This window comes from Mytilus edulis, chromosome 7 (genome assembly GCF_963676685.1).
Source record: "Mytilus edulis chromosome 7, xbMytEdul2.2, whole genome shotgun sequence".
NCBI lineage: Eukaryota > Metazoa > Mollusca > Bivalvia > Mytilida > Mytilidae > Mytilus > Mytilus edulis.
In genome coordinates this window covers 8,076,736-8,096,441 of record NC_092350.1, presented here as the reverse complement: position 1 = coordinate 8,096,441, position 19,706 = coordinate 8,076,736, and the positions used below count along the sequence as shown (strand labels likewise).

The 19,706-nt window shown below is 34.0% G+C and overlaps 1 protein-coding gene across 1 annotated transcript in view; it reads left to right on the top strand.

Moving 5' to 3' along the window:
• LOC139529851 (uncharacterized) overlaps positions 1-19,706 on the top strand; it is a 104,947-nt gene that overhangs the window by 20,644 nt on the left and 64,597 nt on the right. The window contains exons 6-11 of the mRNA XM_071325790.1: positions 201-368; positions 5,869-6,015; positions 6,804-6,917; positions 7,668-7,928; positions 8,331-8,472; positions 18,995-19,223. Coding sequence (XP_071181891.1) covers positions 201-368; positions 5,869-6,015; positions 6,804-6,917; positions 7,668-7,928; positions 8,331-8,472; positions 18,995-19,223 — 1,061 coding nt within the window. The remainder of the gene's footprint in view (positions 1-200; positions 369-5,868; positions 6,016-6,803; positions 6,918-7,667; positions 7,929-8,330; positions 8,473-18,994; positions 19,224-19,706) is intronic.

Sequence of the window (19,706 nt, the reverse complement as noted above, 5' to 3'; positions counted from 1 at the left end):
TTTTAATTTTATAAAATTATTATTTATCTGTGAAATTTAAGTTGTTTTTGCATTTTTCATTTTGATATCGTTTTTGAAAAACATGTCTTTTGGAGTGCATTTCTTTCTAACCTACAAGTAGTACACCTGACTGAATGTATATATTTATGCCAAATAAAAATTAGTGATGTTTGTATGACATAATGTTTATATTTTTTTAGCTCACTGTGATCGAAAAGGAAACCCATCTGCATGTGAAATATATTATAGTGATGATGTCCAGATCACACGAGCAGGAGATATACGACAGGGTACTGGTACATGTACTGCCGTTGACGTTTGTAGTGGCTGTAACGATGGCTTCTATGGTGGAGATAAATACTGTTACAGTAAGTACTTGTCAGTAACAATGTAATATACGACAGGGTACTGGTACATGTACTGCTGTTGATGTTTGTAGTGGCTGTAACGATGGCTTCTATGGTGGGGATAAATACTGTTACAGTAAGTACTTGTCAGTAACAATGTAATATACGACAGGGTACTGGTACATGTACATGTACTGCCATTGACGTTTGTAGTGGCTGTAACGATGGCTTCTATGGTGGAGATAAATACTGTTATAGTAAGTACTTGTCAGTAACAATGTAATATACGACAGGGTACTGGTACATGTACTGCGGTTGATGTTTGTAGTGGCTGTAACGATGGCTTCTATGGTGAAGATAAATACTGTTACAGTAAGTACTTGTCAGTAACAATGTAATATACAACAGGGTACTGGTACATGTACATGTACTGCCATTGACGTTTGTAGTGGCTGTAACGATGGCTTCTATGGTGGAGATAAATACTGTTACAGTAAGTACTTGTCAGTAACAATGTAATATACGACAGGGTACTGGTACATGTACTGCCGTTGATGTTTGTAGTGGCTGTAACGATGGCTTTTATGGTGGAGATAAATACTGTTACAGTAAGTACTTATCAGTAACAATGTAATATACGACAGGGTACTGGTACATGTACTGCCGTTGACGTTTGTAGTGGTTGTAATGATGGCTTCTATGGTGGAGATAAATACTGTTATAGTAAGTACTTGTCAGTAACAATGTAATATATGACAGGGTACTGGTACATGTACTGCCGTTGACGTTTGTAGTGGCTGTAACGATGGCTTCTATGGTGGAGATATATACTGATACAGTCAGTACTTGTCAGTAACAATGTAATATACGACAGGGTACTGGTACATGTACTGCCGTTGACGTTTGTAGTGGCTGTAACTATGGCTTCTATGGTGGAGATAAATACTGTTACAGTAAGTACTTGTCAGTCACAATGTAATATACGACAGGGTACTGGTAAATGTACTGCTGTTGACGTCTGTAGTGGCTGTAACGATGGCTTCTATGGTGGAGATAAATACTGATACAGTCAGTACTTGTCAGTAACAATGTAATATACAACAGGGTACTGGTACATGTACTGCCGTTGACGTTTGTAGTGGCTGTAACGATGGCTTCTATGGTGGGGATAAATACTGATACAGTCAGTACTTGTCAGTAACAATGTAATATACGACAGGGTACTGGTACATGTACTGCTGTTGACGTTTGTAGTGGCTGTAACGATGGCTTCTCTGGTGGAGATAAATACTGATACAGTAAGTACTTGTCAGTAACAATGTAATATACGACAGGGTACTGGTACATGTACTGCTGTTGATGTTTGTAGTGGCTGTAACGATGGCTTCTATGGTGGAGATAAATACTTATACAGTCAGTACTTGTCAGTAACAATGTAATATACGACAGGGTATACGTACTGGTACATGTACTCCTGTTGATGTTTGTAGTGGCTGTAACAATGGCTTCTATGGTGGAGATAAATACTGTTACAGTAAGTACTTGTCAGTAACAATGTAATATACGACAGGGTACTGGTACATGTACTGCTGTTGATGTTTGTAGTGGTTGTAACGATGGCTTCTATGATGGGGATAAATACTGTTATGGTAAGTACTTGTCAGTAACAATGTTATATACGACAGGGTACTGGTACATGTACTGCCGTTGACGTTTGTACTGGCTGTAACGATGGCTTCTATGATGGGGATAAATACTGTTACAGTAAGTTCTTGTCAGTAACAATGTAATATACGACAGGGTACTGGTACATGTACTCCTGTTGACGTTTGTAGTGGCTGTAACAATGGCTTCTATGGTGGAGATAAATACTGTTACAGTAAGTACTTGTCAGTCATAATGTAATATACGACAGGGTACTGGTACATGTACTGCTGTTGATGTTTGTAGTGGCTGTAACAATGGCTTCTATGGTGGAGATAAATACTGTTACAGTAAGTTCTTGTCGGTAACAATGTAATATACGACAGGGTACTGGTACATGTACTGCCGTTGACGTTTGTAGTGGCTGTAACAATGGCTTCTATGGTGGAGATATATACTGATACAGTCAGTACTTGTCAGTAACAATGTAATATACAACAGGGTACTGGTACATGTACTCCTGTTGATGTTTGTAGTGGTTGTAATGATGGCTTCTATGGCGGAGATAAAGACTGTTACAGTAAGTACTTGTCAGTAACAATGTAATATACAACAGGGTACTGGTACATGTACTGCTGTTGACGCTTGTAGTGGTTGTAACGATGGCTTCTATGATGGGGATAAATACTGTTACAGTAAGTACTTGTCAGTAACAATGTAATATACAACAGGGTACTGGTACATGTACTGCTGTTGATGTTTGTAGTGGCTGTAACGATGGCTTCTATGGTGGGGATAAAGACTGTTATAGTAAGGACTTGTCAGTAACAATGTAATATATACGACAGGGTACTGGTACATGTACTGCCGTTGACGTTTGTAGTGGCTGTAACGATGGCTTCTATGGTGGAGATAAATACTGTTACAGTAAGTACTTGTCAGAAACAATGTAATATACGACAGGGTATACGTACTGGTACATGTACTGCCATTGACGTTTGTAGTGGCTGTAACAATGGCTTCTATGATGGAGATAAATACTGTTATAGTAAGTACTTGTCAGTAACAATGTAATATATATATATATACGACAGGGTACTGGTACATGTACTGCCATTGACGTTTGTAGTGGCTGTAACAATGGCTTCTATGATGGAGATAAATACTGTTATAGTAAGTACTTGTCAGTAACAATGTAATATACGACAGGGTATACGTACTGGTACATGTACAGGGTACTGGTACATGTACTGCTGTTGATGTTTGTAGTGGCTGTAACAATGGCTTCTATGGTGAAGATAAATACTGTTATAGTAAGTACTTGTCAGTAACAATGTAATATACGACAGGGTACTGGTACATGTACTGCTGTTGAATGTTTGTAGTGGCTGTAATGATGGCTTCTATGGAGGAGATAAATACTGATACAGTAAGAACTTGACAGTAATAATGTAATATACGACAGGGTACTGGTACATGTACTGCTGTTGATGTTTGTAGTGGCTGTAACGATGGCTTCTATGGTGGAGATAAATACTGATACAGTCAGTACTTGTCAGTAACAATGTAATATACGACAGGGTACTGGTACATGTACTGCTGTTGACGTTTGTAGTGGCTGTAACGATGGCTTCTATGGTGGGGATAAATACTGTTACAGTAAGTACTTGTCAGTAACAATGTAATATACGACAGGGTACTGGTACATGTACTGCCGTTGACGTTTGTAGTGGCTGTAACAATGGCTTCTATGGTGAAGATAAATACTGTTATAGTTAGTACTTGTCAGTAACAATGTAATATACGACAGGGTACTGGTACATGTACTGCTGTTGATGTTTGTAGTGGCTGTAACAATGGCTTCTATGGTGAAGATAAATACTGTTATAGTAAGTACTTGTCAGTAACAATGTAATATACGACAGGGTACTGGTACATGTACTGCTGTTGATGTTTGTAGTGGCTGTAACAATGGCTTCTATGGGGGAGATAAAGACTGTTATAGTAAGTACTTGTCAGTAACAATGTAATATACGACAGGGTACTGGTACATGTACTGCCATTGATGTTTGTAGTGGCTGTAACGATGGCTTCTATGGTGGAGATAAATACTGTTACAGTAAGTACTTGTCAGTAACAATGTAATATACGACAGGGTACTGGTACATGTACTGCTGTTGACGTTTGTAGTGGCTGTAACGATGGCTTCTATGGTGGAAATAAATACTGTTACAGTAAGTACTTGTCAGTAACAATGTAATATACGACAGGGTACTGGTACATGTACTGCCGTTGATGTTTGTAGTGGCTGTAACGATGGCTTCTATGGTGGAGATAAATACTGTTACAGTAAGTACCTGTCAGTAACAATGTAATATACGACAGGGTACTGGTACATGTACTGCTGTTGACGTTTGTAGTGGCTGTAACGATGGCTTCTATGGTGGCGATAAATACTGTTACAGTAAGTACCTGTCAGTAACAATGTAATATACGACAGGGTACTGGTACATGTACTGCTGTTGACGTTTGTAGTGGCTGTAACGATGGCTTCTATGGTGGAGATAAATACTGTTACAGTAAGTACCTGTCAGTAACAATGTAATATACGACAGGGTACTGGTACATGTACTGCCGTTGACGTTTGTAGTGGCTGTAACGATGGCTTCTATGGTGGAGATAAATACTGTTACAGTAAGTACCTGTCAGTAACAATGTAATATACGACAGGGTACTGGTACATGTACTGCCGTTGACGTTTGTAGTGGCTGTAACGATGGCTTCTATGGTGGAGATAAATACTGTTACAGGTAGTACCTGTCAGTAACAATGTAATATACGACAGGGTACTGGTACATGTACTGCTGTTGACGTTTGTAGTGGCTGTAACGATGGCTTCTATGGTGGAGATAAATACTGTTACAGTAAGTACTTGTCAGTAACAATGTAATATACGACAGGGTACTGGTACATGTACTGCCGTTGATGTTTGTAGTGGCTGTAACGATGGCTTCTATGGTGGGGATAAATACTGTTACAGTAAGTACTTGTCAGTAACAATGTAATATATGACAGGGTACTGGTACATGTACTGCGGTTGATGTTTGTAGTGGCTGTAACGATGGCTTCTATGGTGGGGATAAATACTGTTATAGTAAGTACTTGTCAGTAACAATGTAATATATATATATAAGACAGGGTAATGGTACATGTACTGACGTTGATGTTTGAAGTGTCTGTAACGATGGCTTCGTTGGTGGAGATAAATACTGTTACAGTAAGTACTTGTCAGAAACAATGTAATAAACGACAGGGTACTCATGTACATGTACTGCCGTTGATGTTTGTAGTGGCTGTAACGATGGCTTCTATGGTGGGGATAAATACTGTTACAGTAAGTACTTGTCAGTAACAATATAATATACGACAGGGTACTGTCACATGTACTGCTGTTTACGTTTGTAGTGGCTGTAACGATGGCTTCTATGGTGGAGATAAATACTGTTACAGTAAGGACTTGTCAGTAACAATGGATACTATTGTTGGATTTTAGTAATGTGACAATTTGTTTAAGTTGGGTGCCATTTTTTTTAAGAGCAAAGTATGCAATGTTTATTGTAATTTTGTATTGAAAGTTGTGAATCCAATGCAACCGAGCTCTTTGGGTCAAAATTATTTATAGAATTAGTTCATATTATTTTATATTTCAGAAGATCTCCAAATTAATAATACTGGAGGGAATTGTAGTCAGTTTTTCAGCAAAAATTGTTGATGGGGACGGTCAGGGAGGAATAATTTTAAACTCATGTGGTAATACTTATATACCTTATATATATCAGATATATCACAAGTAAAGAAGTATGCTTTGTCCTTTCAGTGTGTGGAAAGATTGATAAATGTTTGTATAGAAAGTGTACTGATAACAACCAGAATCAAATCTGTGCCTGGTGTGATGGAGAGATAGCAGAAAGGCCGTACTGGAAAGCTTATACTGGAGACGTAGATAGCAGAAAATCTTGTCAAAGTAAGAGATCAAATATATTTTAAATTTATATAACATGAATACCATTTTTCAATGACATTATTTCATTTTACTGGTTCAATTCTAACCTAGGAATTAAAGGAAATTTCAGAAATCTTCAAGGGTTAACCTTAACAGAAAATGTGTTTGACATGTAAGAGGTAAAATATTAGTTACATAGTGTGCTAGTGACCTAATACGGTATATATGGGGTCAGTAAATTCCATATGGGGTGAGAGCGAAGCTCGAATCCCCATATGGATTTACTGACCCCATATATACCGTATTACGTCACTAGCACACTATGTAACGAATTTATCTTACCGACTATCTTAACGTGTGAAATTAAGACTAGTGATTCTCAAAATGAGCAAGTCTTCAATACTGTTAGCGCTAAGAAAATACTTCCATTGATCCTACAAAAACAGATGCCAATAATAACGACTTGTAAGGTTTAAATTTGTTTTATGAATTTGTTTCAATCTTAATCATCAATTTCTTCGACTTTTGGAACTTTTAAGAATTTTTCTCAGTACCGTTTTGTTTTTACAAAGGGACATAACACCATTACTAACCGTGTATGAAATAAGCCCCGCCCCCTTCTTACCTAATAAGGAATATAAAGGGACGTAACTCCACTACTGACCGTGTATGAGATAAGCCCCGCCTCCCTACTAACCTAATATCAAATATACACGGTTTGCACGCGGACGCTTTTAACCAATCATATTCCTGGAAATGTATAGGAGGTAAGATAATGCTTATTCTGTGATTAAATTTTTATTTTACAGAGACCTGTTCCTGGAGAACAGATAGTACCAGGTGCTACCCAGGAACATGTGCAGATGAATTAGCTGCTAATTGCCAGTGTGCAGAAAATTTTAATGGTACACATTGTGAAAATAGTAAGTAAAGATTTATCATTTATAATTGGTACTTTTAGGAGTAGTTATTAAGGTTTCTGCTCCAAGTCACAAATTGATGAGGTCAAGTAACACTGTAAATTCATGTATTCTCCTGTAAACTTTTTTTATGGACATGTACAAGGTGAAGCAAAATATGATAGTACAATGTAGTTACATAAGGTGCTTGATTACTTGCTAGTGAATAAAGGAATCTAATTAGTTGAAATTGTAAACTGTAAATTCGGAAATAATTGCAACCATTTATTATTTATTCTATGGTATACTGTTAGGTTATTCAAAAAATAATATGTAGATTTAAGATCTAGGACCTTCAATTATTTTGGATTGAAATTTGTATGGATGGTACCTTTCCAAAACATTGCAGTATAAATAATTATGAATTACATTATCTAGGGTTTTGAGTAGTATTCAACGTGGGAAAGACCCAAATCCATATATTTTAAAATTTTGTAAAGTCCAACCATTGAATTGATCTAATTTTCTGAATTTTAGGTAAACACCAACCAAAGTTAGATACTTCAAAACAGGACCAATTATGACATTAAGAAAGTTTCTGAAAATTTCATTGTGCATTATAATTTTTGTTGTAAGCAACAGCGGCAATATTAAAGCAATAATGTTTATATGATGCAACATCATGTCTGCATTTGTTCAAAAGGGATAATTAAGAAGCAGGAAATGTCCTTTTTACTTTTACGTTATTATAATAATCTTTCTTACAATTTACAGTTGATGAAGCACCACCTATACTGGAAAATCATGGTCAATTTTTTGATGGTATACAAAAAATGATAAAGATAGAAAATGACCCTAATCATATCACCGATGGCCATCCAATTGTATGGACCAACTTTATCATGTTTGGTCTGGCTGAGACTGTAATGTCAGCTAAATATTTACAGCCAAATGTTGGACTTGATGCAGACCATTATGTCAGGGATTTTAAAGTTGGTTTAGTAGAGATGAAGACAACATTAAAATTTTATAGAGGTACAGTACCTTATTTTTGCATAATTCCTTCCCCACATTAGGGTTAGAAGGGTAAACAAGTATTTTCTGAAATTAACATTTTAATCTTGTAATTTTTACAAATTTTCCTATATTCCCAGTACTTTTTTGGAACCCTTTAATTTTTCAGAATATATTGTTCCTGGAAGATTTCATGAATTTCTTTGTTTTGAATGCTTTGATACCAAATTTCATGCAGTGATCAAGGCTAAATAAGAGAATATTTATTTGGGCATACTGATAACTATATGCTTACTTGTAAAAGTCCCCTTATAAGTTATAACTCCTGATTATACATCCTGGAAAATATAAAGAATATAATACAGTGACATTGACTGTTTTATCATTCATTGTAAAATATAAAATGGGTTTGTCTTTTTTCAGGGGGTTCATTAAAGGACACAAAAATACAGTTTTGTCAACCAATGAGTAAATATGAACCCATTGATCAGCTGAATTGTAAACAGTCCTTTTATATCAGTAGTTATACTGGTCCAGCATGGCTGCCATTTCAACATGATGATAAGTAAGTCAAAATATTATAATGGAGTGAAAGCTTAAAAGTTAAATGAGTATATGTAGCAATGTTATAATTAATTGATAAATTGTGGATTGTTTACAACTTACAGTGCCAAATATTTCAAATTTACAATGAATACAGAAAGAAGGTACAGTAATAGTGCCGTTTGGGATGAAAGTCTAAAAATTGGACTGTTTGTAATCTACCTGACTTAATTAATGGCTCTATGTCTCAAGAAACCTTAACAGTGGGGGAATTATCTTTTCTCCCAAAAAGTGATTCCTTCAAGAATTGGGTATTGATGGCAATAAGGTTTCAAAGCTTGCTGAATTTGTACTTGAGGGCATATCGAACAGTTTATTTTTGACAGTGAGAATTTTTTCCTTTAAAGATATTTCATTCTTCAATTGACAGAGAATCAAATTTTGCCAAAAAAATATTTGTCGTCGATTTCGTTTTTCCAAAAAAAAACTGCTGAAAATTGAACATTTTTGCAATTTTGAAGAAACAAATGTTTTCCTTTAAAAAAATTAAATATGATTTTTTAATCAACGTATACTTATATAATGGAGCTCAAATTGAAGCAAAATAGTTCAAGATGGTTAGAAAAATCTAACTTTACCATTTAAAGAATTAATTCTTACTCCAATAAAGCCAAAAACGTTATGGTTACCCCCCAAAACGGCAAGAAATGAACATTTGAAATGCACATTTAAGATTTTTTTTAAATATTTCTAACAGTGTCGATTTGACCAAAGTCCCTCAATCCCTTCCGTAAGCCTCACACATTGCGCCCAAAATTAAGACGTTTCGGGACTAAACGTTATATTTCCCTGCTAATTTTTCAAAGGCAGTGCGATGGTGTGGCAGACAAATGTATTTTTACACTGTGACTTTGTTGGATAGTTGTCTCGATAGCACTTGTATCGCATCTTCTTATTTATAATGGACCAGTATCTGTACAAGATAATAATTCAGTTAGCTTTACTATTGTGTTCGTCAAAATTGTGAAACCGGGTGTGAAACATGCAAACCATGGAATTACTAATTATTAAAATAGTCCCCAACCATCTAGTATATTTCATCCCTCTTTTAAAACAAACGTATTACACGTTAGAAATCCGTTTCTTTTTGTCTGTCTATAGTACAAAGCAGGGTTAATTTTCATATTATATTTACATTTGATGTTTTTGTTCTGATTATTCATTTAATATGCCACTTGACGTCCGTCATCCATAATCATTATTTATTTTACCGTTACTTCACAAAGATGTGTTTTTCTTACACTGATTTATATTACACTGTCTATAATTTCACATATCTAAATTTAAACAATAAAGAGCGCGTGAAATTTTGCAACCAAACACTTGTCTAAAATCTCACTGACTCCATATTATATATTCATGTGTCAGTTTTGGGTTTTTTTCTTTACAGGCTTCTAGCTATAACAAAAGTCTGTATGTTGACTCTAAGTGTTTGAATTATATGTGTCGTTGGGATGCTGTCGTATTAATGTATACCTTTAAATACTTTTTTATAAAAAAAGGATTGATTGGGTATAGAAATATTCACATCTCTGGACTGCTCCCGTCCAACAGTTACGTGTATATCTTTGCTAAAATTGGGTGTGGCCGTTCAGCTGCTCGGATGTATAAATTTGCAGCCTCGTTTAGTCGAAATAAAAATGTTGTTTATCCGATGCACAGAGTAAGGAGAGTTTCGCTCTATCTATACGTTAAAATACCATCTAAATAAATGGTTGAAGGGATACACGAACTTCGAATAAAATCTCTAAACAACAACAAAGGTCACATGAATCTTCAAATAAGTCGCATGGCTGATTTTGACACATTTGCCGCGCCTTTTGCAGTTGTAGATGAAAATGAACTTTGATTAACAAAACAGATCAGTAAGACATTAACTTAAGAATAAACGAAAGGGCTGAAAAAAGTTTTGGCCATTTTTTTTCGTGTGTTTTTGCTTTTATGACGGCATATTTATAATTATAAGTTTATGAAATTGACACAGTAACTTTTCCACCTAAAGGAGCCTTACTGCCATGGTTTTACACTTCTATATGTGAGTTATTGCATATATACACAATGGAGATTGTTTTCTGTTCTACTGCCCTCTATATAGTTTGGCTGCATACAATGTAACCACTGATGTAGACTACTATATTATTATTGATTATTCAAACAAATGAATTCAAAGAGAAAGATGCAGAAAGAAATTAGAAAATGTTCATTTAGAAATAAAATACAAAATAAAAATAAAATACCAAAACTGGAAAACTGTTTGAGACAATTATCAGTTGAGAACTAATGATTATGCATCACTATATGAAACTGATGAATTGATTGCTCCCGTGCTCCAGTGGCAAATATATCACGCATAATTACGACGAGGCGAAAGTAGATCTGAAGTAAATGATTGATACATTATCAAGATATAAAGAGTTTGCTAGCCTAGCGGTAAAACGTATGCCGTACTAGATAAAGTAGATAAAGTTGAATAATGATCAAAATCTTGAGTTAAGCTATTAGCCTCCTCCCCCAATTTTGAATTATGGTATTTCGATTTTGATGGCTGTATTTTTTTTCTATCCTGTTATGGACCCACTGACTGAAGAGGGAGTGTCTAATTAGTGAAGACCTACGCCAAGACCTACACCATTTTTTTTTTGTAAAATTATATTTGTTTCCTCATACACAAGTAAACACCAACATTGTCAGATATTTTCTACTTTTCAGTGTATAAGATAAGATAAGATAAGATAAGATATTTTTATTTTCCAATTATGGGCCCCAAAGGGCATAAACATTACAACATCAATAATTTTTCATAATACAATACAAACAATGAGATAAAAAAAAAAAAAGAAGTTAAACGAGAACTATTTAAGTTCTTAAAGAATACGTAGATAAAGAATCTATAGTATGTTGTTTTTTTTTAATACTAATGCATTTTATTACAAGTGTGGTTGATATAGATAACAAACAAGCAGCCCAAAAAGAAAAAAAAAAAGAAAAATAGATATCCACATATGTATAGTACACAAAAAGTTGGATCAATTAAATATATAATAATTAGCCAAAAAGAAAGTAGAAATTAAACATGTCCATGACTCATCCTGTGTCAGCAGCAAATAGGAATATAATATTACGATGTTTTCCTATTTCAATATTTTTTTATTACTGTGTCATCTTTTCAGGGCCGTAACTAGCCCCTTTTAATACTGAGGCAAAATATATTCGCCGAGCGTAGCGAGGCGAAAAAATTTTGGCGAGGGGTCTGGGGTCGCTTAAGACCCCCGGAAGCTCTGAGCAAAATAACGCAAAATCGCGCATTCTGAGCGTTTCCCGGACTCTTTCTTACACAGAAACGCAAATCATTTTTAGCTATTTTTTCGACAATATTCTGGTCTCAAAGCAAAAACATAGATTCATTGTTATTTAAGACTTTAAAGTTTTAGGGAAATTAATTCAAAACATTAAAAGACCGATATGTAGGATAAAGCAAAAATCGTAATTCTCGTAATCATTAATACCGGATCTGTCTGTCTGTTCTTGTCTTGTATTGTGCTGACTTGAGATTTTTTATGAATTGATTTAAATATAGTGACAGTCATTAGTGCAGTAATATACGTTAAATACTAGTACTGCTCAAGTCGACACTAGGGACCATATTGACCTTGTTTTACGGTATTTATGATTCTTTCATTATTGAAGACCCTCCAGCAACTATCAAGATGAAGAACAGGAATAAAAACTTTGACCATTGAGCATTTGTATTTTTTTTCTATATATTGACATTGTGTGCGATTAGCTCCCGTGCACGTGTACTTCATATACCTTTATTTAATTTTCTGTTAAAGGGTCTGAACACGACTTAATGCAAATTTAACCCTTGAATGTAAAGGTCATATGGCAATACATTGATGTTTTTTTGAACAAATGATTTGATACCGGGAAATTGGTGGTCTTACTTTAATTTAAACCATGTCAGCTATCTAGTTTATCCACAGGCGCTTGGGTATGATACAGTTATTTTTGTTATTTTTTTGTTAAGATATTCATTTTCTATATTTATAATACATATCTATCACTTCTGTGCATATCTCACCTACAGAAAATACCTAATTTTGCAATCCATACTAAGAAAAATTGGGTATGGTTTTATATACAAGAAAGGCAGTTTCGTATTCTTTGATATCAAGTTCAATTCTCCATGCAGAAACGACCACTTTTTTCTGTGTCCAGTAGCATCGTATATTCTTAAAATATTTTCTCGCATAATGCCTAGACATCGGTGGACATGCAACATTACACAGTGTGACACGTTTACAAATGAAAATCAACACTCAGACTAGTCATTAAGTAGGACAATAAATGAACAAAAGACAAACCCGGGACACAGAAGTACAAAAAATTGACCATCAACTCTGAAAACCAAAAGTAAAATAGATACATGGATACGAAAAATATGCAGGGGCGACATCAGAGAGTGAATAGAACTTGCTTCTTGCAAGACACTTTCAGTGAAAACAATTTGATATGAAGACAATCTTTTGATTTTTTTTTTGAAATTTAAAACATGAGGCATTTGCCTCAATGTAGTTACGGCCCTGCTTTTGTTTTACATTGTTTACCGGTTAAAGGTTGTATTCATTTAAAGAGCTACTGTATATATTAGCACTTCAATGCAAAGCTAGATGCATGATAAATGTTTGTTTACGCCGTATTTTATTTTTGTCAAGAAACCAATTTTTTTCATCTTTCTCAAGTAAAACCAAACTTTGAGTTTCCTATCCTGAATGACAAAAACTCGGAAAAGTTTGGTAAAGAACTAATAACAATTTGTGTTGCATTCTAATGCAAAAATAAATCATTACGCATTTGCTCCCGTTGTTTTCTACTGTATTGAAGATAATTTTAATAAAATGGAAACTTAAGTGAGTATAGTAACGATCAAGATAATTGCAGTTCTTTTATAACAGACCAAGAGGACACAGATATCTTTTAAGTTTAGAGTTCTAGTTCTATTAATATACTGTATGAGTTTTTTGCCGATTCCCTCCCTACCCTTTCCTTTGAGGAAAAAAACCGCCCTTTCCAGACAGCCATTATGACGTTATTGAAACACCGTGAAATTACGGGAAACAATATACGACGGTTGCATTTGTTATTATCTCCCCTGAAACTGTTACAGGGGAAGTAATGACGTTGCTAACGTAAAATGTTATTTTCACGACGTCAAACTGTGTCTTATCGGGAAAAGATGCTTTTTTCGACTGATTTTTATCATTCAAACTGATTTCATTTGAAAACATGTGCATGGACCCCTATTTTTTAAAACGACATTTTGTTTCATTATTCGGGGAGATGATGTGGACCAAATTTTATAAAACTGTAATAAGTGCAATTTTTTTAAATTTGATAAATATACAGCAAAAAATTACGTTTTTTTCTCAATTCATGACCGTTGATAAATATGAGTCATTTCTGAATAAAAAAATGCATAAATTTTTAGGATACTTATAAAATACAGAAATTCCAAATTATTTAACAAAAACAATTTGTGTTTATCTGTTTAAACAAACTTTCTTTCGAAAAAGGAAAATACGGCCACAAATCTGAATTTTGAGCAAATATTCAAAATTTCGACCTCATTTAACTCAAAAAGTAGCACATGAAGGTATACTTTTTATTACATATTTGATTTAATCAGGTAAAAAATAACCTATATGCAAATTTTTATCAACTTGTAAATACAGGATCAAAACTGTATCGTATGCCCTTAAGGAGGCTCGCAGGTATATAGGCGAGTGATATGAGAGCCAAATTTACATTTTTAATGCACCTACCTAACACACGGCTAAATTATATATCACTGGAAAGCTAAGAATGTGTACTTTCTAAATATCCCGGTCGTCAAAAGAAATTATGGTGCATTTTTTTTTTAATCGAGATCAAAGGTCATGGGTGCAATTTCAATTCACGGATACTTCCAGTAGAAAAATCGAGTCAAAACAAATGCAAAAATGAAACAATTTTATAGGAATGCTGTATTACTGTTGCGAAAATATATTTCTATCATAGTGTTAATTAATTTTGGTCGATTTTAACGGTAACGCATGTTACGTAACGTTTTCTCTCGGAGTCTTGAAAAATCAACCATTAAGTCACACAACTGTATCTGTAGTCGCCCTTGTATTATCTAAATCTTATAATACCTCCGTATCATTTGATTGCACGTATTTACAAACATATATCTGCAAATTTGATATAAATAATCCGAAACAAAATATTTGAAGCAAGGGGAAATTTAACATATGACGTATTTTTAATTGTTTAGAAAGTCCCATGATGAGCTGTGCATTAAAATTGAAGAAGCGTATGGTCTCCTGTAAGTTTGAAAGCCTACGAACCGCTTCAAGATCAGACAACCATAGGGTGGATTTTTTGTTATTATTGTAGTGCAATATGTTGAGTCTGGATCATACCGCAATTTTATTTACATCACTAAATCAGATATGATAAGAGTATTAACTAACATTACTTAAATGAGTAAAGTGCTACTAGTATATTTATATCAACAATTTTAATATAAAAAAATGACCACTCATTGTACGTCAAACTGTGTTTGATTTTTACTTTAGTCGGCCGCCGTGTAAATTGAGATATCTTATTAATCAAACAACTTGCACTTGACAAAGGAGTTTGTATTTTTTTTAAATAACGCTTGTGATGACCTTCGGCTACTTTGGCACTACGTAATACTTTTTTATATCTTGTTTCACCGCTTCAAACGGAGGACAAGGTTATCCTAATATTGAACCTTTTATTTGGCTTTCTTATGTTAAAATCCCGTTAGCGTATAACCTAAATGATCGAAACGTCGGACCAATGGGATGAAGGACCATTTAGGTGTCGGAATATTGCGATATCGGAATATTATAGCTTCATTTTAACTTGTAATCTAATAATTCATATCGGTCAAAATATCCATACAAAGACAACTTCCTTGGCATGGGTATATACCAGTACAGCAGAGGTTTTGCTCAAAGCGGACACAAGATCTACTATATACAGATTGAATTAAGGATTGGAAATGGACATGAGGGATTGTCAAAGAGACACCAACCCGTTCAAAAAGCAGGCAACGGCCGAAGACCACCAATGGGTCATCAATGCAGCAAGAAACTCCCAAACCCGGAGGCGTTCTTCAGCTGGCCCCTAAACAAAAATGTACTAGTTTGAAATGATAATGGACGTCGTACTAAGCTTCGAAATATACTCAAGAAATTAAAACAAAAAATCATACAAAAATAAGAAAGGCCAGAGGCTCCTGACTTGGGACAGGCGCAAAATTGCGGCGGGGTTAAACATGTTTTTGCAATCTCAACCCTCCCCCTGCGTGAACAGATCAAATATTGTAGAAAGTTGGATAACATCATACCGGACCGATGTTGCCTTTTAACCAACCAAAGTCATACGGAGAACTCTTATTGTTTCTGTAGTTAGGTCGACATTGTCTTGGATAAAATTTTGACCCCCAGAAGAAAAATGATGCCATGTAGAATGTATGCCCCATTTTCTAATCTGTTGATCAGTCAAACTTGTTAATAGTTATCAAAGGTGTGTCCATAAATATGGTGCATTTGTAATGATAAATCTAAATGAAAAAGAGTTAAAAAGAATAAGACAAAATTATAGAGCTGCTGTATACAATATTGGATGTACCTTGGCCTTGTTGAGGCTGTATACATGTACATTGTAACTATAAATTGACCATATACATGTATTTTTAGTATTTGTTGAAGCTGATAATATGTTATGTAGTTGCGATCCTCGGGCATAAATTAAGCCCAGTTAACTGATCAAGTAATTAATTTAAAAGTTGTTAACCAGAATACTTCCTTGTGTACAGGCACGTCATCTTTAATCGTCGAAATGTTAGTAAAAGCTGTTTTATGTTCAGAATAAAATAGCTCTTTACTCTCTGACTTCAAATTTTGTAGCAAATATTTAGCGATGCAAGCTCGATGGTATAAAGATTTAATAGTAAAATAATCATGAGTTATTTTGTAAATCACTGAGATCATTACGTCCACTTGTATTTTTATCCATCTTATGAGTTAAGCCTTTTTCAACTGATTTTTATAGTTCATTCTTATGTTGTACTGTTATACCACTGTCCCAGGTTAGGGGCAGGGTTGGGATCCCGCTAACATTTTTAACCCTGCCACGTTCTATATGTATGTGCCTGTCCCAAGTCAGGAGCCTGTAATTCATTGGATGTCGTTTGTTTATGCATGTGTTACATATTTGTTTTTCGTTCTTTTTTTTACATAAATAAGGCCGTTAGTTTTCTCGTTTGAATTGTTTTACATTGTTTTATCGGGGCCTTTTATAGACTATGCGGTATGGGCTTTGCTCATTGTTGAAGGCCGTACGGTGACCTATAGTTGTTAATGTTTGTCATTTTGGTCTTGTGTGGATAGTTGTCTCATTGGCAATCATACCACATCTTCTTTTTTTATATATTGTAGGAGATATAGGTATTTTAACACTCAATACAGCTTGAGTTTGCTACTCAGAGGATACCTTATGAAGTTGTGTAACTTGCTTATAGGCTTTATACATTTGCAAAATATACAAACATACAAATCAGAATGAGTTTTAGATCTATTGCCCTCGTTGATATATGAGAAGAGACTGGTCGGTAGAATTGGTACATGTAGTACAAAGTCTTTGTACAGACAAAACAGAAGATGATAGGTTGTGCTTACTTTTGAAATATTCATAGCAACTTTTATGATATTTTGTATTTTCAAATGGGATGTTTTAATTTTTTTCATATTCATCGACCAGTCTTCTGTAAACTTCATCTTTTCGTTTTCCCACTGCGGCAATACAACTGTATCTTCATTTAAGTGTTTTTTTAAAACTACATAGTTTCTATGTAGTAAATACATGACAGACTATGCATCTGTGTCAATCAATAGATAGTTTTTGCTCTTTAGCATATGAAGGGTTTCATTGTGAACTGGACTGTGAAAATTTGACACGACTCGGAAGATTTTCTACAATTTTCCGATACGATTCCTTATTTAGAAATGGGTGAATTCTACAGAACTCAAAAACTATGTTTTACTTTGATTTGATCTTAATTTCGGACGATTTTATATGTATTTAAGCTACACTGAAGTTTAAGATAGAAATAGAACTGTTTAAATATGATTTATCGTACTCTAATAACACTTTAAGTACACGGAAATCGACTAATATATTCAGTAAAAAAACGATAACGAAATAGATAAAGGATTCCGGAAACTATAGTGATTTTACCCAACATCATAAAATTACAGAAATTCGTGATTTTAAGAAATGTTGAGATAAAGTCTTGATCTTGAATGAAAAAACGACAACTGATGAGTGATTTGGTGTGTTCTAAAATGGATAGAGTGCAAAAGCATTTAATAAAAAATTTAATTGTAGATCCGAAAAGGTCAGGATTATGAAAATTTTCGTACAAAATGTCAAATATTTAGAAGGAATGCAAAAGCATGCGGAGTTATAGTTGTAAATATTGTTTTTCATTATTTTAAGAATCTAATTCACTTAATTATTCTGTCTAAAAGAAGAGATACGACTAATTTCTTTTGCTTGAAAAACATGTCGTAATTTTATAATTTTCAACTAATTTCTGAAATAAACGTCAATTTTACAAAAACTGCACCGTACGATTTTGTGACGACCGGGCAAAAATCAAAGATAAATCATTATTCTTTCACTTAAAAAAGAAATTAGCCGTGTGTTAGGTGGGTGCATTAAAGTCCTTAACTAGACGTCTTTTTCAAATATTACACTCGCCTAATAAGATTTTCAGAAAAAAAGATAAAACATTTATTTTTCATTACAAATTTTATTTATTACCTTAAAAGTAGTTGTAACTTTATCATATGGTACAAAAATCATTCCAAAAAATGAATTCGTGTAGGCCCTAGGTGACTTTTAAAGTATATACCATTGAAAACGCTCAAAATTGTCTCCCTTTGGTGCAAAAATGCCATTTTTTGGCATTAAAATTGAAATATCTTTTTTCACTCATCGGTGACCTATATTTTTTATTGTTGTTTTCTAATAAGCTGTACAAAAATCTAATAATTTAAGTGATTTCTGTAATTTATTTCTTTTTTTATTTCCATATTACCACTTTTCTCCTATTATAGTTCAACAAAAAAAAAAAAACATTAGCAAAAATGTATGATTCTTTCGTAGGCAGAGTGTGAGCGTAAATGAACGGTGTCCTCATTTTTTATTTCATTTTTCTATTAAGTATAAGATAAAGTTCATTTATAGAAAAATATAGCGAAATCCTATATTAAATAAAAAATTTGATTTAGACCCGTGAGCCTCCTTAAGTGCATTAAAAAAATGTAAAATATATTCATTATTGAAGACATACTATTAGATACCCTGTTCAGCGCTGTCAGACTGGATTTTATTTATTTTTATTCCAGAGTTATATACACAGTATCTGCAACTAATGGAGGGTTTCTTAAGGTACAAGATCGTGATGAATATTTCAACAGAAATGCAGAAGTCATAAACCAATACTTTTATAATGGGCAGACAACCACTAGAGATTTTGAGTACCATTGGGACTTGGAACTACCATACCACTGCTCTGTTGCTTCGGGAACATCTTGTGCTCCATTTGTGTCTATACAGTCAGATATTACAAAAAATGTATGTAGTTTACTTTAATTACTCAATGTTTTGAACTCAAGTCAAATCTTTCAATATAAAACTTAAAAGTGTCAAAAGCCAGTGAAATACAAAAAAAAAAAAAAATAAGACAGGAGAACAAAAATCATTGATCTTCAAAACTTGAGGACCAATTTTGATTGTACTTAATAATGATTACTAGATAGGTAGAATTTTCTAAACCAAAAGACTGAATTTTATCTGCTTCTTTACAATTTTAGCCAGTTATAACATATTCCTTCAGCGGCTGGTCAGATGACATGTCAGGGATATAACCAAAGGACTAAATTTTATCTGCTTATTTACAATTTCAGCCAGTTATAACATATTCCTGGGGCAGCTTGTCTGATGACATGTCAGGGATGATAACCTAAGGGCTGTATTTCATCTGCTTCTTTACAATTTCAGCCAGTTATAACATATTCCTGGAGCAGCTGGTCAGATGACATGTCAGGGATATAACCT